Below are 24,176 nucleotides of genomic sequence, written 5' to 3'. Positions count from 1 at the left end.
CCAATCATATATTTTTATTTCTGTATAATTTGCCTCTAAAAGTTCTTGCAGAACTTGCTTATCTTATAAAATTAATTAAACGGAAAAATTAGTTAATTTTGGAAATATATTCATTGTTTATACTTTTTGAATCAATATAATAAAATGTTTCAGTCTTTTCTTTTTATTAAATTTAGGTTTTAGCTTTGAGGCTTTCTTTTGTCGGAGAGCTGGGCTGGGAACTCCATATTCCATATGAAAATTGTGTAGCTGTATATAAAGCTTTAATGGAAAAAGGAAAAGAATATGGTCTTGTTAATGCAGGCTACCGAGCAATTGATTCCTTAAGTATTGAAAAGGGTAAGTCTCTCTTGAAATATTGTTTAGTGATGGTTGTTCTAGCATTTGCTCATTGAAAGATCTTTTCCTATTACATACAGGATGTTTCGAAACATTTTTTGACTAAATACCTTGTAAGTGACTGATTACAAATTTGTTGTTTTAGTTTTAGAAACAAACCAAATAAGGTTGGCTTACAAACTTTGACAATTTAAGTTACTTGACACTCTTGAATAAAAATAAAAAAAAAAATTTGTTTTTTTAGACATGCATAGTTCAAAAAATTTGTCATTGAAAGGAAGTCAAAAACAGGAATCTTTATATGATCAAAATTATCTGAAATACCATCAGTGTGTCTGACGACAGGTAAAAATATTGTAGAAACAGTTATATAGGTTGAGTTTTAACGACCAGGTTTCCAAAGGATACTTTCACACAAGAAAATTGTTAATAAAGAAGCATGGATTTCAATTTTGCTTTGATAGGCACGCTGAAATTCAAAATTTTTTGTATAGGAAACTTTTTACTGGTCTCTTAAAATTTATTTGGAGGGGAGGAGGGTTATGCTTTTTTTTTTACATGATGAAAATGATTTGACTTCAGTTTTGATTTCCCTCCCCCTAGGGTCAATTTTGCATGTTATAGAAGAGTTCCCCCCCCTCCCCCTGTGAAATATTTTAAGATAAAGAATAGCTTACTCTCTGGAACCGTACCTTTTTTTAGTTCATTATTATATAAAGAAGGAGCATGATTAATTGGAAATTACCAATATTGATGCACGTGTAATTTGAAAATTGATTGCTGTATGAAATTTCATTCTATCTTTCTGTAGTATCTTCAAAATTTCCTATGAGTTCAATTAAATCGCATTCTATTGCACTTTGTAACAAAAATCTAATTTTTCAGAATCAGTTACTGATAGTGTTTGATGTCATTGCCAGAATGTCAGACAAAATTCAAAATTCCTTAGAATGGATCAGAAACTTGAGTTAAAATGCTGTAACTTGAGTTTTCATATACAGTCTTCCAATATTCATCTTACTAATAGTTTTCATTTCTTCAATTTAAATTATCTTTATATATAGAGAGAGAGAGAAAAAAGTAGTCAATGAGTTGAGAAGAAAGTATGCTAGTATTAAAAGAATAAATTAGCGCAAAGTGCTGCTAAATTGTAATTGAAGTTTAAAAGTAATGTTAGATCCAACTCATCAGCAAGAAGACATGAATTTTACCTAGTAAATTAATACATGAACTACATTAAATCAAAAATCTAAGATACTAAGACATTTATTTGAATGAAGAAATTAAAAAAATCTAAGATACTAAGGCATTGATTTGAATGAAGAAATTAGAAAAGGGGTATGTAATTGTGCAAAAAATTAATGTCCCTTGTTTGGAGCTTCATAACAGAAATTGTCAAGGGAATAGGGGTTTTGAAGCTTCATGCTTGGTCAATTAATAAGAGAGCCAAGACAAATTTCGTTCTGAGATATTCACTATGTATATACTACTACTGAAGTTTCTGGATATATATATATATCAGAAACTTTAGTTACTTCATACAGTTTAACAGCTAATAAGCAGGATTTTTATTCCAGTGTGTGAAGTGATGATGCAACATGAACAAGGCATATGTAACGTGAACTATTAAATTATTGATCTCTTTCAGAAAAATGTATTTATAAAACTCAAAATTAGAAGAATTTGGTACATTTTGGCAATTAATTAAATAGGAGGGAAAATATTCTTAAGTGATTTTTTTTCACCTCAATTTCCATTGGAAACATGGAAACATTCACTAAAACCAGCACTGCTTTATTAGAATTTGATTGAGGGGGGGGACACCTGAAGATTAATTCCTGTGATTTTGGCTGTGCATTTGAAAGGGATGTTTTGAATCGATTAAAAGTTCTGAACTTAAAAAATTAACATATAAAATTTACTTATACGTATTTGTATTATATGTATATGTGAATTAATAAGGAATTGATGATCTCGGATTTTTGTTGAACCAGTGCTAAAAAATTACAAATGTTTCTTTTTTATTTCTTCCTTTCTTTTTTGTTTGTTTGCGTGTTAACCTTTTTCGGTAGTCTAAAGCTAAAAGCGCCTATTCAAATTGCTATAGAGTGTAAGCCAGTGGTTTTCAATCTATTCAAATATTTCCGCAATTATCGCTTAAGCGCGACCTGTCTGGCTTAATGAGAATAATGTATGAGCATGTAACGCGAACAATTCATGACCGATCGTACTCGGATGGGTCAGAAAGAAAATTCACCATACAGGCATTAGCAGAAATTTAAAGTTCTCTGCCGGCAATCATATCCACTATTCCAAGCGCAAGCAAAAGCTTTTTCTCTGTAGTTTTAATCTTCTAATATTTTTCGGTGAATGGTATGATTTTATTTAAGAAGTTATTTATATTTTCGTCATCATTTGACCCCGGCTTGCTCGAAGTTTTAGTCTGCTTATGTTGGGGAGAGCACTGCGCTTGGGCAGCGACATTTTCTTCAAATGCTAAGATGTTGCGATTCTGGGCATCGTTGTCAGCAGATTTCTTCAGTTGCTAGGGAAGCTTTTTATCTTATTTCTTGATGTGAGTTTTAAGGTAAAATTCGCTTTTTTTTTATGAGGCCACGGAATCCAACTTACAGTGGATATATATGTCGGCTTCTCTTCTTTAAGGAGAGTACATGTGTAGGTTATACCATGACTTCATTTCAGGTATCTGGGCGGATGGTTGCTAAATATCTGCGCAACCACATGCATGAATAAAAAGCATAGAATGCCATCTTTGGGCGCGTGGCAAAAATTTGAGGACGAAATTTAACTTTTCAACAATTCCTTTTTGTGAAACCTTGTAGATTGCCATAATCTTTTGTTTTGTGCAATCAAATTTCAATATCATTTGTGCAATGGCTGTTAAGTTATTTTCTGAACTTGGTAAACTTTGGTATGTTTTAGCATTTTGTTGACGTGACAATTACAAATTCGCATATCTTGTTTATGAGGAGCGAATATCAATTCTAACGACTGAAAGATTTTCGAATTTCAGTAGTGAGAGGAGTGATAGCGCACTGAAAACAGGAAAAAACTTGGACGAAAAAATGAAGCCATCAACACATGAGCCAGAAAATAAATACGTTTGATTCCCTTCGAGATTCGCCTACAGGAAACAACGTATATGCCGATATATGGGACATCTTTGTGATGAGCCTTATGCAGTCCAAAAGTTGAACCCCATCCAAAAATAATGGCAGTGTCCTGTTTGCAATGTTGCAAGAGTTGAATGACTCTGCCTTAACGATAAGAATTGTTTTCTATCATCTAAATCAAGAACGTTTATTGCTAGTGGTATTGTAGTATTATAGAAATTATTATTAGAAAATATGGTAGTGTACACTACCATATTTTCTATAATCATTTAAGAAAATGTCAAGAAAAATTTTGTTTATATCAGTTATTACCAATATGTTAACCATGTGACAAGCAAGTAAACTTTTCTACAGACTACTTTTTCAGGGGGAGCTCAAAGGCTTAAAGAACTGAAATAGCATTGAGTGCTATAATGTTATAAAATCAAATTTTAACTGTTTAATTAGAATCTCAGGTAAAATATGTAGATGTTGGCCCATCCAATATAGCGCTTCAGAATTTAATTATCCATTTCATTTGGAATGTATCTTAAATTTTATTTATAATTGAATCTGCTTTTTAATGTAAGATTGCTTCAGCTACTAAACATATTTTTTATATTTAGCTGAAGTGAATATAAAAGCTACTATATATTGTAGGCTTGTGACCCGGGAGAAAAGGTAGTGAGGTTTCAAGTTTTAGTAATAAAAGTATTTAGTATTAGTAGTTAATAAATTTAGTATTAGTTTTAGTAATAAAAGTAGTAGTATTAGTAGTTAGGTTTTTAGTAATAAAACGCATTGTATCGCTTGTTTCAATGATATGCTGCCATTGTAAAAGTATTATTTTCCTCTAAATAATTATTTAATTTTGGAGATCCTAGTCACCATGTAAATAAAACAAGCAATTAAGAATTATAATTACATGAATAAATTATTGTACACCGCCTTTTATTTCGGGCGCCACTGCAGATTCGCCACATTAGGTTATTTGGGAGTAGGAGATGGGAAAAATGAGCAATGCCGTCGCCGAAACTCGATCCTGGACCTCTCGAATACGCGCTGAGTGTGCTAACCACGAGACATGCTGGAAGAATTGAGAAAACACCTAATAACCTTCAAATAGATCTTCTTTGCGATGTAGTCGTTAGTGAAATTTCACTACATATTATTAAAAGTGTATTTATTTTATATTCGCAATGTGAACTATGGTTAACAGTTAAAAATATCAGAAGTTTATTCCGGCTAGAAAGAATCTGTAGGATGTAGCAAAGCATAAAAACTGTTCATTGAAAATTTGGGTAAATTTTCATCTTATACAGGTAATATACTTCTAAATCATTTTACAACTATTGTTGAGCTGTTTCAAAAGAAATAGCTATGAGACAGCTGGATGCGGAAGAGCTGAAGAGCAATGTTTACTGATTGCGGAAGAAAGTAAGGTTTATGTAAATTTTTTATGTCATGTGACAACTCAATTTTGGAAATTATGGAAGCCAATCAGTTAAACGTTGTTCCGCCTTCAAGATTTCAAACTGAAAAATTCTGCAGCAGCTGCGGGGCGGGGGGGGGGAACATTCAATGGAGAAAAAATTGATGAGTCGCCCAGACGGAATAGTGGTTAGTGACATTGACCACGGTATCGAAGGGTCCCGGTAACGGAATCCCAGAGAAGGCATTGTTGTTTGTAAATGTATAGTGTTTCTACGGCACTGGGACACTCAAAAATATATGGCGAACAGAAAGTCCTCTCGAATGGTTTGGTTATTTAGGTAGGAAGTAAGGATTTAGGTTACATTCATTATTAAATTCAAATTTTTAGTAAATATATTTTGGCAGAGCATTCAATATACCTTAGCGATTTTACCCAGTTTAATAGTTATCTGATAATGTAATAAATAATAACTATCCATTTCACATTTAAACATTAAACTCGTCATCAGATTGCAATCTTGATTGCCTTTTTCTGCATAATATTGCTTCATTTTTTAAAACCTTTAAAACAACTAATTGATCTAAATTCACAAATACCTGAAATTTATATACTACGAGGTAATTTAGAAAGTAACAAAATGCAAAGTATATTGATATACCGATGAATGTTTCAAATATGCAGACCACTACTCAAGTATACGTATTGAATAGCAAAGATTTTTCATTCATAATGTTGTATTACAGAGGCTGTTCGCACATTTTTTAGACGATTTTGGTTTGAAACTTTTGTTTTTATTCAAAATGGCGAATTTAACAAAGCAGTGGTTCGAAGGCTACATTTACGCTCTTTCCGAAGAGAAATATGCATACTCCGTTATCCAAAAACGATGTGAGAGTGATGGTTTTGTGATATCTAAAGCGTCGATAAGTAATATCATCAACAAAAAAGGAAAGAAAACGTCAAATTGGAGCCTCAAGGGGGACAAAAATTCCAAACAAGTATCCAAGGAAAAAACGGACATCTTCGACTATTGCAAAGGTACGTTGTTTAATGTTAAAAGAAAATCCCCCTAGTCAAAGGACAGTTGCAAAATCATTCAGGTGCTCAGTGTCCACTGTAAACAAAATGATAAACGTTGATTTAAATCTTAAGAAAGCGAAAAAACGCAATGTACATCGTCTTCTTCCAAAGCATATCGCTCAACGCAGAACACGCTGCAGAATTCTATATGTGAAACACTTATCCAAAGAAAAATGGAAAACATTTGTCACAGTAGATGAAGCATGGGTGTATTTAAATGATTGTAACAAAAAAAAAAAAAAAAAAAAAAAAAAAAGCCATTTATTATCATAAAAGGGGAGAAAAAAATTTAAGTACATGGTTCAAAGAATCGAAAGAAAGGTTTTCTAAGGGATTCATGATTGTTGCTGGTTTTTCTTATAATGGCAAGTTAAAAATAAAGAGAGTGAAAAAAAAAAAAAATGTCAAGATTAACTCCAAATACTATCAGGAACATATTTTATCGCCAATTTTTCTGAATGAAATACCATCGCTTTACCCACAGTGCCATCAATCTGTGAGACTCCATCAGGACAAAGCTAGCAGTCACACATCAAAATCCACTGTAAATTTTCTAAAAGAAATGGAACAAAAAACTGGTATCAAAGCCATACCCTTCACTGATATCCCTACTAAATCTCCCGATGTGTCACCTATGAATTTTTATGCTTTCGGACTTTTAAAAACTGCATTAAAAACGTTGTCCCACAACCCTAACAGGACTCTGGAAAGCTGTTCGAGAGGAATGGGATGGAATACCTCTTCTGCCACTTCAAAAGGCATTATTATCCTGGAAATTGCGGTGTCGAAAGATAGTTCAGAATAAGGGATGTCAAATAGAACATTTAAAACACAAGAATTTTATGTAATTTAGTTTTGTGAATACAATATACGTCATCTAAAAAATGTGTGAACAGCCTCTGTACATTTAGTCATCAACTAAACATACCGCTAAATAAAATTTTAAAAACGAGATAGATCTTTATGTTTTCCTTACAACTGTGTTAATTAATCACTAACCATAAAATAAGATAAGTTTTGTACACAACTGACGCATAAATACTGAATTATTTACAATATTTTTGCAAAAATAAGTGAACATGAACCTCGAATTTCCGGAAAGAAGAAGCTTGCGTTGAAACTTCCGAGAAGAAAAAACATTTAACAATCTGGAATAAATAAGAGGACTATTCACGATCGGACCTTTTTCGGCAGTATATACAAATGTTTTCACCTCCGTCGATCACCCTGTTTTCAAATTCTTAATAAGTTGTCTTGATAATGTGGCACATTCACATGGTTACATCATCTTGACCGCACATGGTACTTCCGCTGTATTGGCAAATATTTCTGTCTTCTCTTCCACACATTTACGTAAAATTGTAAATAATTTTACTCAAATATGTGGTTACAAATGAAGGAAAAATTAACTTATTACCATATCTCTGTATATATTTATTAATTTTGATCAAGATTTAATGGTAATTTCATTTTTTAATGAATCCAAAGTGATTATTTTTCATTTATATAAAAATAAAATGATGAGTTTAAAATGAGCAATGATTAAGCCTCTCCTCTAAAAATTTTAAAGAAGTACATGTTACAGTATTATATGGAGGACAAAAAATGTATTTTATTCAAAACATTTTGATATTTGGAACATAAAATAAAACTAGCGAATACTTTGTCAAGGGCATCGAAAGAAGTAGACAAATTTTCACGCTTATACCACTTAGTTATAAGGAAATTGAGTTTTAAAATGTGTTATATTTTTGCGATATTTTCACATTTTAAAGGTACCTTAAGATATTTTTCATTCTTTGCGCATAACATAAACGCATAACAAAGCATGGCCTTCCAGAATTGGTGCATCTTTAAGATCAAAACTGCCAGATCGAAATTTTGCAAACGGCATTTAGCCCTCTGCGTTCTGTCAGTACATCTTCTCCATACGAAATTGGATAATTTTTTCTTACTTGAACAGAATTTTAGCCTTTTCGATAGTAAAAAAGTAAAATACGCCGAAAATGTTGCTTTTCACTTTCCATATTTGAAAGGACACCAACCAAAAACTACTGTGTTACAAAACACAAACACTGTAACAGTAGTTTTTTTGTTACTATTGTGTAGAATCAATCGAAAATTTTCAAAAACAAGCCTTGCTATATCAGCTGTCAAAATATATAATGATTTTGAGTTTAAGTATGATGTTGGGTAGGAAAAAAATACAATTAAATCCTCTGTTGGGGTAAAAAAAAAAAAAAAATTACTTACATACTTATATTACGCCCAACCTAATAGAACTGTCCCATATTTTTTTGTGCAGTGTGTACGTTTTCCACTCTTTGCGTAGCATTTTGAATGAACGATTGTTTAGCAGCCGAGATTTTGTGAAGTTAATGACTTTGACGACCTCATCAAGAGCGTTCTTATATTTAAAGGATATATTTTTTTAAACTAGCAAGATCCTGCCTAACGTCCTACAGTGGTTACTAGAACAGTTTTGGACGGTATTTTTAATAAAGCCCTGTTAATATACAGCCCCGTTAATTATACCACTTATGGCCTTGCTCCATCGGTACAGACATCAATTCGGCTATCTCATGATATCTATCTCTATAATCATCGAAAAATAAATGTTTGTCTGTTATCCTGATTGGATTTCCTTATAATTTACATTATGATTTTGATGTGGTTTTTACTTCTAAACTTATGTAAGAGTATGTGTACGTTAAAGTAATCAACAAAGCTTATCAATCAATAAGCTAAAATTTAAATAAAAGAACTTTTAATCAGTTTGTATCTTATAAAACACTTATCGACAAGTGATTATTATTTCGGCTATGCGCGGCACAAGGGATTTCCCTGTATTTTTAAAACTGGAGGACTCCGTTGCATTTCTAGATCTATGGAATTCCCCATGTGTAGCGATCAATAAAGAAATGAGCTGGAGAATCACCGATAGTGGAATTGCGGGTGATTCCCCAGCTCAACTGCTGCAGAATATCAAAAGTTGTCCCGATGGTGACATAAGAACTCATGACGTCAGATTGTGGAATTTTTATTGATTAAACTTTCTTGAATTTTATATATATTAAAAAAAAAAAAAAGCTCGTAAGTTTTGTGAAACCCTTCAGGGATCGCCATGTAGCCCTGGAGTTCCATGGAACACAGTTTAAGAAACGCTTCTTGGGGCTTTGACAGCTGATGTGAAGGCCAGGTGGTTGAGAAACTAAATAGATACCCTCTAATTTAATCCTTATTTCATTATTTTTACTTTTCTTTCTGCCTGCAGAAAAACGGACCCGGCTTAACATTGCCGCAAATAAATTTAAAACAAGCAACCACACGGATTGTGTTTCAAGTTCTCTTCTCCTTTTCTTAAATCTTGATGCTGAATTCGGAAGCGTGAGCCATTTTACAAAAATATACGTAATGAAGAACATTCTTTATACCTGGCGTATCTTTCTCTGCTTTCCTTTGAAGGTTTGCAGTTTTATCTACAACATTTTCAATTATTTTATTAAATACCTAATTAGGCTATTTGCGTAATACTCTTACCTAATAGGGAAATAAAGCTTACCAAAATGAACAGCATTTTGCTATTTTTAATTTGACCTAGCTAAATGAAACATGCACTGGAATTAGAATGTTATAGGTTCTAGGAGTGTCATTTACATAGACATAAAGATGTCTGAAATAATTACAAGCGCAAAATATATGATATCTTGAAAAATAACTGAGTTATTGTGTTAAAATTTTGTGCTCAGATGCCTGATATTGTGCGACGATTAATAGAAACATAACAGCGTAAACAGCGCTAAATGGTTTACGATATGCTAATGAACCAAAAAAAAAAAAAGTCAAAACGCGATTCTTCATATTTCCAAAATGATCCGGTTAATAAAGTGCGGCCATCTTTCATAGCTTAATAATGGCTTATGTGTTATGTAGCATTTATATATAATTACAAAACATTTTTTTAAACGTAGTATAATCATGGGTATTGCTTGTTTGAAGTGTTTTGGTTTTAACATTTTTTAAATTCTTTTTTGCTTTCGCATTTATAGGATTATTTGAAATTTATTACTTATGAATTTCAATTTTTGGTCTTTGTAAAAAATTGGTTCTAAATTTCTTCCTTTATATATATGTATATATAATGTTGTATGATCTTAAATTCATTTAGTGCGAAAAAAAGTTATTCTACTACTTGCGCAATTATATAGTAAAAAATTTAGAACTAATATTTCACAAAGACCAGAAATTGAAATTCATAATTAATAAATTTCAAATAAACATATAAATGCAACAGAAGTGACATTGGGATTGATTGAATTACTCTTCTGTTTTTGTTCATTTTTCTTTAAATTTTATGGTTTTTGAAGAGGGGTTTGACTATGAAGTCCTGACTATGAAGAGTTGAACTATTCTATGTGACTGCGAAGCTACAATAAACTCTAGGCCTCTTACATATATTGAACACAATTCGGAAGGTCTGAAGCCATTAACTTCCGCTTGTTTCTTACAAAGTATTCCTAGCAGTGAAACAACTGATTTAGACGAAATCGACAGTAAAAGCCTAAATATAAGATTGCGTTTTGTACAAAAATTAAAGCAGGATTTAAGAATGAGATTTCGGAATGAGTAGTTAGCAATGTTGATTCATAAAGGTAAGAGCCGGGAAGCATATAAGCATTCTGTACCGCGCCACGCGCATAGAGAAAAATTCGTATTTGTGATTGGACATATTTTCCGATGACATCATTTTCCCTTGGTATAATGACTTTTAGGCGGGATTCATACGGTTTTGTTTTCGTTGAATGACACGCATGAGTTAAAGGGAAGTCTGGAAATTACCGTTTATTTTCTTTGAAACGAAAAAAATTCAACCGCAACGTTCTGCAGATGGCTTCCTGTTTCATGAAATAATAGAATTATAAAATATTTCAAAGACGCTGTTAATATCAGAAGCAATTTTAAACGTTAAGATTATATAAATAGCTGAGTTCAGGAATTTAGTGCAAAAACCAAAGCGGTACGATATCGGTCAAGTTATAAAGGCATTGTATGCCATTAAGTATATTGTCATTATTGCAATTTTGTTGCATTTTGTTCTTTTCACATTGGAGAAAATATTTCCTCTGCAAATGTTACATTATTTCCATGTCATTTCTAAAATTTTTTTCCTTGGATGAAAGAAAAAAGCGCATTCAGTATTGTCGCTGAATTTGATATATGTGTATAAGAAAAGAAACATCCTTATATGATAAACACTAATTTTATGCAAAGGTACAAAATATGTTACGCATTAAAAAAATGGGTCATATTCATAAAGTAATATTTTTAAGTTTTAAATACGTATCTATTTCTCTGTTCCAAATCTATATTAGTGTAACTTCAAAATTAAATTTTGCTTTTTCAGACTGATTATAAATATAGTGAATTTATTATGTTAGCTGCCAGAGACGTTTTTACTACTTCCGAAAAATGACTTTAACCATGTTTTCGGAGATTGCATCTGCAGAAAATGAATATATAATCAACATGAAATAATGATAACATCTTTAATATGAAGTGTTTTAAATTAAGAATACATTTATTAACAATCTCAGTACTTAATACACATTTACGGAGTTAGCACAAGAAGAAAGAAAAAATTTTCTCTCTAGGAAAAAAAAAAAAAATCGCTGCATTTTTTATATTAAATTCGCTACACTAAGGCGTTGTAAGAAGTGTTATCTCATAGCACAAAAATACAAGGCACGTAATCTTTTTGGTTCTGCTATCAAAATTTAAACAAACTTTATGGAGGTGTACCTCGAGCCCAAGCAAAGTCCAGGCACTCCTAAGCGTAGAGGAAATATTGTCATTGGGAGCCATATCCAATCACGAGGAGGGATTTTTCCCTATGTGCGTAGCGCGGTACAGAATGCTTATATGCAGCTGGGAAGAATCTTTAAGAGTTGGGGAGGTCGTTCTCCTAGAAACTGATGACAAGCGTATCAACTGGCCTTTAGAAATCGTCATTGAAGTCTTTTCTGGAGCAGATGGGCACTCAAGAGTTGCCAGAGTGAGAACAGTTGATGGAGAGAAGTTGAGACCATTCCAAAGACTTTATCCGTTAGAAACCAACAGTTCGGAAAACTTACCATTAATTGCCCAAGATGCTGGAAAGGATGAAAGTGCCTTTACGAATATGCCTCTACGCCCTGCAGCTAATGATTCAGATTCCAATGAAGATGATGATTCATCACCCAAAGTCACAGATTTTGTTACTAGAGCTGGTCGACGTGTTAAAATTCCCAATAGACTTGATTTGTAACTTTTGTTGCAATTTATAGGTATCTTACAAATTGCAAAGTGGGAGGTTGTTTGAGTAATGCCAGCTGCAACTCAACTCTGCTTAAGTTTTATGTTTTAAAATAAGCTCTATCGTTTTTGTAAGTATATAACTGCTTCTAAATTTTCAAAATATCTGCAATTAAAGTGTTTTTTCATATTAAATCCATAGTTATATTCGAATCCTTTAACATTGCCAGACTTTATAAGTTCATTTGGGTAATGTCTTAGTGCATTTAAAATCTTATACATTGCTACTAATCCAGCATTTATTTTTTCAATATTAATATGAAAGAAGTTTAAAGCCACGCACATATTTTTATTTTAAATTAGTACTTTGCTTTAAACAATTTAAATAACTTTTTTAGTCTTGCAGTTCTTTTATGTGTGTTGGGAGAAGGGGGGATAGAATATTTGGCTTCTTCAGTTTTAAAATGGAAGCTACAGTAATAAATTATTTCCCTTCTTAATTTCGCTTTTACTATGTCATGACGGCGAAAATCGTGAGAATGAACCCAATGAACTTTCCTTTGGGTCAAGAGAGCAATAGCCCGTTTCGGGGCAGATGCCCCCCACCTCCAACGAGAAATGCGAGGAATTAGGAAGGTTTTTTTAATGGTTGGGAAAAGAAAAATGCAGAGCGTTTCGTGATGCACGAATATCGTTTGTCCGGTGGTGGGTTTCACAAAATGCGAAGTGTTTTAAGTAGTCTTGCCGCTTTCTTCATCCGGGATATAGATGACTTTTAAGTGCAGATTGCGGTTGAGAAGTGGGAATTCTGTAAAGCTAAGTTTCATGCTTTCGGTATGCGAGATATTTAGTCTTTCTTCGTGTTTTCATGAAAAAAATTCATTTGCCTTTCATGACGTCGAATTTTCATTTTTTTTATTACTGAGTGCATGTGTTGCCACTGTGTGAGAAATAAAATTTAGAGTAAGTAAAACATCTCCCTCCCCTTGTTAACGAGTATTACTGTATATTCTCTGCAGCTGCGCTTTCTTTGATCTGTTAAGTAAATGATAATTTGAAATAAGGGCGAGCTTGAGACTGTTTGAAACCGAGCAAAACCATTATAAACTAGTATGCTTCCGATTCTGTAATGAATCGAATAATGCTTTAAAATAAAAAGACCATCAACGGTCCTTTCCTTTATCTAACTTTCGACACTTGCTTTCGATTCCCATTGGTCTGGAATATTTTTTTTTTTTAAATATGTTAATATGCTAAATCGTCGAGCGCGCGGAGAGGACTTACATTTTTTGACTGCTCAGTGCTTTCTCTGACTGTTTTTGATTACTTTCATTTTCGAAAACATTACTTGATCAGTACAGCGCTGTACATTACATGATCAGTACAGCGCGTCCATGCCGCAACCACTTTTTTTTTTTTTTTTTTTTTTAGCCCAAAGAAGGGCGTTAGCCCAGAAGAGCTATTAATTTCGTTTTGGCATTTTGCGTTGGTTCACTATAATCGTCGGTTCACTTTTTAAACTATTGCCACCAAATTCTACTGCCCTGTGTTTATATTTAAAGAAATTAAATAATGACGAATTTGCAATAAATGCATGTACTCGTATTTTTCTCTACGCCCTGCAACTAATGAATGATGAGCTGTGACAAAACTACGGTACCTAGAGCCATCAAATTCTGAATAACGTAATCTTCCGTAGAATATGGGCATCTGGAAGCGCTAATTTGGAATTTGAAATATGTTTTATTATCGATTTCATATTTTGTAACAATTTAACGAATTTTTGATTAACAAACTCAAGGATTTCAAAGCGAGCAATGGCAACGTTTTACAGAAAAAAACATTTTGATCTCCAGCATGCGAGACTCTGTATCGGAAATTCTAAAGATATGCTCAATTTAAAACTATTTTGCGATATTGCTCTTGAATTTAATTTTATGGTTTAGGTGCGAAGAAGGTGGTATTTATAAATGGTGACCGGAAAAATGCCCACAGGAAAAAAGCCCACAGGAATAATGCTCACAGGAAAAAAGCCTACACAGAGAAAAGCTCATATGGAAAAAATGCTCACTTAGAAATATGCTCACACGGAAAAAAGCTCACATAGATATATGCTCACATGGAAATAAGCCCAGTGATAAATAAAATACGTAGAAATATCCTTACATTAATCAATCAGTAATTAATCGATTTGAACATCGTACACGCTACTTGAATTTTTCAAAGAAAAATTATTTAAATTACTAAAACATCTATGGTGTATATATATATATATATATAATTTATCAAGCAAAGCAGTAATAACAATTTTTAAAAAACCAATTTTGGTCTAGAAAACATCTTGCGCAATATGCTGCAAAATAAGTAAAAAATAAAAATTGTAGTAAGCTCGCCTAAAAGTTACCAAGAGCTGCTGCTCCAAAAGGTTTAACACGTTTTCAAAAAATTAATACACATGAAAATCAAATCATAAGACATGTAAAACATTAATAAAATTAAAAACAGAAAAAGTTAAAAAGTAAGCGGAAAATGGTAAATTAGCCCAATTCGACTTCCAAACAGGCTTTTCAAGGGAAATTTCATTTATTTGAACGTCGAATCAAGCTAACCCCATTACGCGTTTCGCCGAAACAGACAATTGAAACTTTTTCGCTAAAAATTTTTTTAAAATTTAGACAAAGTGTCTTGGAAATTTTAATAGTCTCAATTCTCTGTTCCAATTTCCCGACGCGTCCGCTCAGAATGACACATTAAGGTGTTAAAATATGTTAATCAAAACCTAAACTTCCTAAATCTAGACTAAAATTAAAATTAAAATCAAAAACGAAAATAAATAGCGATGAGCTATTAGTCCTAAAAATACAAAAACATACGGGCTGGGCCTGCAAGCTTAAAGATTAACAATTTAATTTTTAAATAATAGATTTTAGAAAACTGTAATGAAAACCTGTTATTAATATAAAATAAAACAAAAATTAAGAAGAGAACAAACTAAGTGGGTCTTGCTAAGACCAAGAAAAAGTTGTAACAAAAGAAACAAAAACTGACCTTTGGCTATGCAAAGCTGTCCCTCTTAAAACTTGTTGAAAAATGGCTGCTATACTTCTTGTGTCTTTCATTTGGATGACGTACGTAGGGGGGAGCGAAGTGCTGTGGGCATTTAGTCAATGCGAAGAGATTTTCGTTATCTGCAACTCGTCTCCTATTATCGAAAAGGGGCCGGAAACCTCGGAAACCGTGTAAAGATCTCAAAAATGGCGCTTGGCTTGTAATAGGATGGAATTTTTTTTTTTTTTTTTTTTTAAACGTGTTAAACCTTTTGGAGCAGCAGCTCTTGGTAACTTTTAGGCAAGCTTACTACAATTTATATATATATATATATATATATATCAAGCAAGGTAGTAATTACAATACTCAATGACCAATCTTGCGCAATATGCTGCAAAATAAGTAAATTAGAAGTTGTAGTAAGCTCGCCTAAAAGTTACCAGGAGCTGCTGCTCCAAAAAGTTCAACACGTTTTAAAAAAATTAATACATATGAAAATCAAACCATTTAACATGTAAAACATTAAAAAACAAAATCAGATAAAAAAAGTAATTGGAAAATGGTAAATTAGCCTAACTCGACTTCCAAACTGGCTTTTCAAGGGAAATTTTATTTGTTTGAACGTCGAATCAAGCTAACCCCATTACGCGTTTTGCCGAACAGACAATTGAAACTTTTTCGCTACAAAATTTTTTAATTTAGACAAAGTGTCTTGGAAAATTTTAATAGTCTCAATTCTCTGTTCCAATTTCCCGACGCGTCCGCACAAAATGACACATTAAGGTGTTAAAATATGTAAAAACTATTCCGATACATCTTAAATCTAGACTAAAATAAAAATAAAAATAAAAATAAAACCAAAAATAAATAGCGGTCTGCTATTAGTCCTAAATATACAAAAACATACGGGCTGGGCCTGCAAGCTTAAAGATTTATAATTTTATATATTTTAGAAATCTGTAATGAAAATCTGTAATTAAAATAAAAGAAAATTAAGATGAAAACCAACAAAGTGGGTCTTGCTAAGACCAAGAAAAAGTTGTAACAAAAGAAACAAAAAACTGACCTGTGGCGATGCAGAGCTCTCCTTCTTAAAACTATGTTGAAAAGTAGTTGTAATTCCCTTCTGTGTACTTCAGTCGTGTGACGTATGTAGGGGGGAGCGACGTTCTGTGGGCATCAGCCAATACGAAAAGATTGTCCGTTAGCTGCAACTCATCTCCAGTTATCGAAGGGGGTCGGAAAACTCGGAAAAACGTGAAAAGATCTCAAAATGGCGTCTGACATGTAGTTGGAAGAAAAAATTGGGACTAAAAGTGAAAATGGCTAATTCAGCTAAAACTACAATACTTGGCCACAAAAGCAAGAGTAAAAGGAAAAAAAACAGTCATTTGTTAAAAAAGTCGTCATTCTTCAAGCTAGCGGGCGATCAAGCTACTATGAAAAACGAAAAGGCCCGATTTGTTAATAAAAGCAGTAAAATTGGCCATTATAGAAATTTAAAACTATTTACACAATAGTATTTAAAAGTAAAGTGCCAAAATTTTGGAGGAGAGAGAATGAATAAACAAGAATTATCTGTACATTTTTACATTAGATTCTCTGAATCAGTCATCCATCTTAAACCGTCCTTCGGGCTTTAGGCATAAAATATATATATATCAAAAACTGTGTAACTTATATGTAGATTCAGTTGCTATATAAGATTAACAAATGGACTGTTTCGAATTAGGAAAAGGAGAGGAGGAAGGAAGAAAAATGAAACAGAATATACAGTGAAACATTATTACCATTTTAATAGTTAAAAAAATAAAATAATAGTAAATATAAATTACACATTTTATAATATAAACATTTAGAAGAATAGCAAATATAGATAATTATTTTATTTAAATTACGTAAAATACCTTATTACATATTATATTTCAAAAAGTTATAAATATACTGAATATTAGCGACTATGTGTAAATATCTAATTTTATCATCGATTTCATCATAGTTTCTTACGATTCGCGATTACTAAATGTAAGCTTTCATATCATCTTTTTTTTTTTTTTTTTTTTTTTTTTTTTTTTTTTTTTTTTTTTTACTTCTGTACACCTGTATTTACGATAGCTGTAGTATATCTTTAGAAAATTTAATCAATCAATCAATTAGGAGTTAATTTTAAAAGGCGATTTATTAACACCTCACAACAACATACAGGAAAACTATAAGTACATATAGAATAACATAAAATAGAATAGCTTTTTTTAAAAGTTCAGAGCGTGATTTCAAACAATCACATCTCTCTTCTGCAGCTCGCGTGCATTGAATTGAGTATTTTCTCTATATCGTCGGTAGAGCGTGTTGCCGACAAACAACTATATTTTCTTTTGTTGATAATATCTATGTTTATTTAAATACAAATATCTATTTAATATATCTATTTAAATATATTTACTTAAATACAAATTTAATTATTAAATAAGGATTACGTGATGCATAAAAGAAATAAAACACATCCAAAGAGTAACAAACATTCTTCTTTAAATTCTTTTGTAATTTTATTACGCTATTTTTTTCTCCAAGTATACAGCGATCTATTTTCGCTTAAGACATCAGTTCAGCATCTCGCAAACACCGACTATCTGCAAAACGCATCTCCTATTTGTTCTCTTTGGAAATTATGCAACACAATTCTGTATTTCTGCAGCGATTTTACCAATTTCTTCCATTGCTGGCAAATTCCACAAGCCCATTATTTTAAAATTAAGTTTAAGACAAAAAATGCCACAATTTGCTTATAAGAACCTTTGAAATATAGCAGATTTGTATATAAAAACCCTTGGAATATAACACAAAGAACGAAAGCGAAAATGGTGACATTCCTTGATTGAAGGATTATTATGAGCATTGTTGCCTGAAGAATGGTTATGCATATGGTTGTTAAAGTCTGCCACATTCTGAAAATTTGGCGACTTCTACCAAATATAAGTACCATAAAAATAAGGTGTTACGTTTGTTCTGTTTGGTGAATTATGACCACCAGAATAGCGAATCATCAAACATATAGACGCACAGAATTAAAGCACTTTAACCTCACCACTTGTGATCACATTCTACCTCACCACTTATGATTGTTTAAATTAAAAATGTACAAACATAAAATTACCAGCCAACCTGGACCTAATTTCAACGCAATACTTCCTTTCACAAAGAATAAAATTCAACAATTTAAATCTAACTACGCAGAGGCCATCAGATTACCCAGACAGTGACATAATTTCGAACACACACACTTACCAAATTCGATCCAAACTAGCCTAACGTACTTCCATTAAGACCAGCTTTAGCGTCGCCAATAGTCTGTTTTCTTTTATTGGCAGGGCAGGGGAAGCAGACCAAAACTCTCACACTCCTATTTGTAAAATTCTACATTTTATAGTTAAACTACTTACCACTCCAAACTACATAAATTCTGGAATGAGCGAACCTCCTGCCGGAAAGAGGCAGAAAGGAAAGATGTAAATTAAATAACATTTTGTTTGTAAAACTTAATCACTGTAATGAACTTTAGACAGTATTTTGTAATCCTAGATGGCAATCAGACTCATCTGAGGTACTGTGCCTGCTTGAGCAGAACAGCAAAGTGTTCTACCATAGAACTAGGTTGTGCCTCTGTAAGCGATTGGAAGCTCCGACGGCAAGCTTAGAAGTCGAAATTTTGATTGCCGAGAATGTGACAGATGTCATCATGGCCCGTTTTTGTCGTCTCTGAAACTTTTGTTCACAGTGATGTGAGTAAAAGATTGATGCATCATTTCGGATATCTTCCTTGTGCCTGGGATATTCACGACGTCACAACATAAATGCTACAACATACTTTCAACTTTGTAATCAAAATTCTGACCCACAAGCAGCCGAGCGGCAAAATCGTTTAAAACTGGTAGTTCCGACCTGGGTTCGATTCCAGGCGAACAGACTGGCTGCATGGGTGTTTCTTGATTTTTTCCTTGTGTAACGAGTACGAGCCACTTTCTTCTAAAACAGTCCTGCACGAAGTATCCCTCCCTTTAGACAGATAGCCCTAATGTGCTTTGTCATAATCAACTAAAACAAACCAAACCAAAAGTAATCAAAATTCTAGAAAAAAGATGGATACATGTTATTGGTCATATAGCGCGCTGGCGATTGCGAAGCAGTTTAAAAAGATTACTTCGATCCGATTGGATAAGTTCATCCTCCCGGGAAGAAGAGAGATCTCTCCTACTTAGTTTGGATTTCAGTTCAGACCAAACGAAGCGGAGCAAAACAATGCAGATATTTCGTTTCTCCATTTTTATAAACAAATATATGGTATTCACTGCTGTCAATTAATTAGAAGCAATTATTTATCACTTTACATGTACGGCTATCCCTCTTATAACACGGTTTCCTACAATAAGAATGCCCTTCTACACTCTAAGATAATTGCGGAAACTTGTAAGCACGGCCCCTCGCTTTCATTATAACATATTAATGAATATACGTAAATCCTCTTATAACACTTTATGTATGTACAAGCTTTGATAGCACGATTTTTGGAAGAAACAAAATAAATGTTAATCGAAAGGATTTTATTGCTGCTTAATAAGTACGTGATATAGTTATTTTTTAAAAAAGCTGGTGATTTTTGCTTCGGAAGATGACTGAAGCAAGCCTTTAAAAGTGTCGCGCTAAGGAGCATAGAAAATTTCAGTGCCTCTCACATGTGCCCTGTTGTTTCATCAATCTCTGTTACAAAATCAAATAATTTCTGTGCCTTTTTTAATGTCATCGTCTTCATTATCATACTTTCAATGTCTGATGCTACAAGATCATCCATTTCATCGTTCATCATTTCTCGATAAATTGTTTGACTACTTCTTCCATATCTGAAAATCCTTCGATCGCACATGAATGAAATTCCTGCGTTGGATAGATTAAAAGGAAACAATTAATGTGATGCGCATATGTGAAACCGCGTTCCGAAAATCCGCGCTTGGCAAGGGTTTACTATATATACTGTTACGTAATTTCTAATTCTTCTGGCACAAATTGTTGCGTTATTTTCTTCCCTCACGTTCGTGCGGGGTTCGTGGGGATTTGGAGTGAATAACGACACTTGATGAAGTATCGAAACACACTTTATTGGTCAGTTTATTTCAGGACAGCTCCAAAAGACGTTTTACAGTCGTCGATGAACTACTAACACGCTGACACGATCAGCGACACAGCCTTCAGGTTATCAGGCTATCACGGTGGAAACAGCTTAATGCAAAGCACCCGACTCTGCTTGGTCGTTCTCGGAACTCCACGTACTCTCGGAACTCCACGCTACAACTCGCGATGCACTCGACGACACACAGAGCACAGCTCCTGACTCTCGGTTCAGTCGTTTCCGGAGCTCAACACGCTCTCTCGACGATGCACTAACCGCGATACTCTACGAGACTCTTTCGGTGTACTCGACGACCCACTCGGCACTCGCTGGCTGGCTGTCAACGCGATCGCCTCCACAGGGATTGACTCGCTAGACGAGAAACACTCACTCGATGAGAGACGCACACTAATTGACTGCGGACCAGCAGGGTTTATATAACTTTCGGCTTGTGTTCGAGCACATTCTGGGCTAAACCGATAAGAATTCATTCCAGAAGGTTCTCCAACCGTCCATGGTATGTCGCAAAATGGGCGATTTCTTGCCAAATGTGGCAACCCTCCCTTTCCTTGCCATTTTATGGCAACCCTAAAACTGCTTTGCGGGGAAGCCAGATCACCGCGCCTGTACATTTCGTAACAATACGTTTCAAATATGACGCCATATGCATTTATTTTTCACCTGACTCTATTTAATTACTAATCAGTCACAGTCTTCAAAATTTTGTCTGAATGAGTAGGGGATATATCTGTTGATTCTGTATAGATAATTAATTAAATAAGCGAGTAAGTGTTAATTTTAAATCGGAAAATTGAGTATTTACTTTTAGTATCATAAGTGCTTTTTGATTATTTTCCCCATTCAGTAGTCTTTTACTGAATCTTGGATACATTTATCGAGTTAGTAAAAAAAAATTTTAATGCATTTGAGCATATTTACCTTGTTAATACAACTCATTCCCTCTTAACTTATTTCGCAGTATTTATTTTTTCCTCTTTCTCTTAACAATTATCTCTAGGTTTACAGTGTAGAATAAATATAATAATTTTGTACTCCCTTCCTTTTCCCCCAACATAAAGGGAAAAGGAAAGGAAAAGTAATGTATTTTCCTTTTCTCATTACGTTACAAATTGAGTACCTCCCGCTGCCTCATTAATCCAACAGGCTACCGCATATTTCGTTTTGCTTCTTTTTTTTTTTTTCCAGATACAAAAAGCATTTTGCGAGGGGTATTGACCTTCTGCCCCACCTGAACAGCGTCCCTGGTCATTGGCACGTCTAGCTGTAATTGCCCGGTTTCGCTATTGCACTTAATTATGGAAAGCATATGGAATGATGCTGAAGAGAGGAAATTTCGTGAATTTTTATCGCTAACTTTCTCGGAATGATTTTTTTTAATTAAACATTGGACAGAATTCCTTTCGAACCGGGCCTTAACTAGAGAATTGGGGACCTGGAGCAACGTGTGGTTATGAGGCCCACTCATTATCATGTCTCTCAACTTAACCACGTTTTGTTTTAGTTATGGCTGAATATTTTTTATTGGCGTAGTTCTGCCCCGAGCGGCACACTTTCGGGAGCGACATTTTTTTGCGCAAACATTATTTTATAAGTTAGTCACCTGGATCGTCGAGGCACGTGTATGATTTTGAGATTCTGAATTGCTATCTGGAATTAAACCCAAAGAAAAAAAGTAGTATTTACTCTAGATAATGTACTCAAAGAATTCAACAGCTACATACTCTTCGTATACATTTTTTATACCGTCGAAACATTTAAATGAAAACTGCGAATATCAACTATGATCGCGGTAGTATTTAAAAGGATTTATCTCGTTAAGTGAGAAGTATTTCATAGTATGAGAAGTAGTATATAAGTTTCATTTTCGTTTTTGCTCCGGAAAACGAAACAGCAACATAAAAGAATGCTCCTTTTGAAACTTTGCTGTTTACTAGAAAATACAAATACCAGAATAGAGTTCCAAATAATGTAATACTGTAGCGAATTTTTTTCGCAATTGCAGTTGATGCTGCCTATTGTGAGAAGAGCTTTCTAAGTAAAAGTCATTTAAGAAGTATTTAAGAAATAAATGTTTAATTTCCATTTAACCCCTTCCGGTACGAAAACACTCGGTTTTTTATTTTGAATGCATAAATAAAAAATATTTAAGTATTGAATTTTGGAACAATATTAAAAGAACTTTTCACACCATTTAACTGAAGTTAATTCTTCACACTAACCATAAATAAATCAACTCAACACTCAGCGACTTTATCGCTTGCGCCGGCGAAAGGGAAATTTGCGCCAGCCAAACGGGAAAGTACCGTTTTTCCTTTACAGAAATATATATTGACCGATGCTCACACTAAATTTTTACAAGAATGAAATCTTACAGACTAACAACAATTCGGCCGTGACTTGTACCAAGAAATTCTAACGGTAAACAATATGTGATAGGATCTGTGATATTTCCACAAGTAAAAAAGGTGTTCCAAATTCAGTACACTAGAAATTTTAAACTAAATTAATTATCATATTCAACAGTATGCATGACGAGTGTACCTCATCATTGTGCGATATGGCATGAAAAACCAATGACGAGCTAGACTCGTCATTTTACCGGAAGGGGTTAAGAAGGCTTTCTATATTGTCTCCGTTGCAGAAACTGGAGCAATCAAGTAGATCTCAACGATATCATAGACGGTTTTGGTTTGTTAAAAAAAAAAAAAAAAAAAAAAAAAAGGGTCTGGTGTGTACACCACATAACTTTCTTGTATGGAGTATTAAATTATACGCATTTTTTTGCTGAATTTCATTTAAACTTATTTTTCGAATTTCATTAGAGATGTATTTCTAATTCAATTATTTCAGTTCTCACTTCTCGACAAGGCAAAAAAAAAATACATAAAAACTTAAAATATCTATATTAAAAATTGAAAAATAAAGAAAAAAATCAAACCTCAAATACAAAATTTAAAAAAAATTTTACAGCTAAAAGTACAATTTCTGCTCTTAAACAAGCAATTCGGCCAGCGGACAATAAGGCAGATTTTTAGGTGTACAAAACGTAAAGTTTACTTTTGGTCTCACTCGGCAAAAAGACACTGTAGAAACTGACTTAATTTGTTGTGGACGCTATGCTGAGTCAATATATGGGATAATTTAATAACTTAAAAGATAATTCCAGAATGGATTAAGCATAATTTAATTCGCAATAATAAAAGACGTTACTTTGCTGTTGCGAAGATAAGTTTTTCTAGATTGCCAACAAATCCACTATTCTGCTAAATTTCAAATGTAAACAAATATGGCTGCTGTAGTAAAAATGTAAAAGTTGTAAAAGTGCTTAGCCGCACTTAAACAACTTTTAAATTGTTGATAATTTTACAACCATAACATGAAGGTTAACTAAAGGCTTATAAAAACCTTAACCGAAAGATAAGAACAACATAATTCAATCATTTTTAAAGCAAAAAATGCACAATTTACAAATATATAAGCATAAAGGAACTGAGCTCACTGAGCCGAGTAACAGAGTGGATATATATATACACATATATTTATATACTTTTGGTGCGGCCGGTTGCAACCAAAAAGGAAGGTACACATGTACATGTTATAGCAATGCTACATACAAAATTTTAACGTTCTGAGGCTATTCCTTTTTGAGTTATGCGAGATACATACATATGTACGTACAGACGCCACG

General features: G+C 33.2%; 1 protein-coding gene across 1 annotated transcript in view; it reads left to right on the top strand.

The window, feature by feature from the left end:
* The window catches only part of Sardh (Sarcosine dehydrogenase), a 172,905-nt gene that overhangs the window by 56,309 nt on the left and 92,420 nt on the right, over positions 1-24,176 (top strand). The window contains exon 17 of the mRNA XM_085806741.1: positions 177-339. Coding sequence (XP_085662867.1) covers positions 177-339 — 163 coding nt within the window. The remainder of the gene's footprint in view (positions 1-176; positions 340-24,176) is intronic.

Source organism: Stegodyphus dumicola, chromosome 12, assembly GCF_044657685.1.
Source record: "Stegodyphus dumicola isolate Sdum_Otavi_A_Nest chromosome 12, ASM4465768v1".
Classification (NCBI taxonomy): domain Eukaryota; kingdom Metazoa; phylum Arthropoda; class Arachnida; order Araneae; family Eresidae; genus Stegodyphus; species Stegodyphus dumicola.
This window is presented reverse-complemented; position numbering and strand designations above follow the sequence as displayed.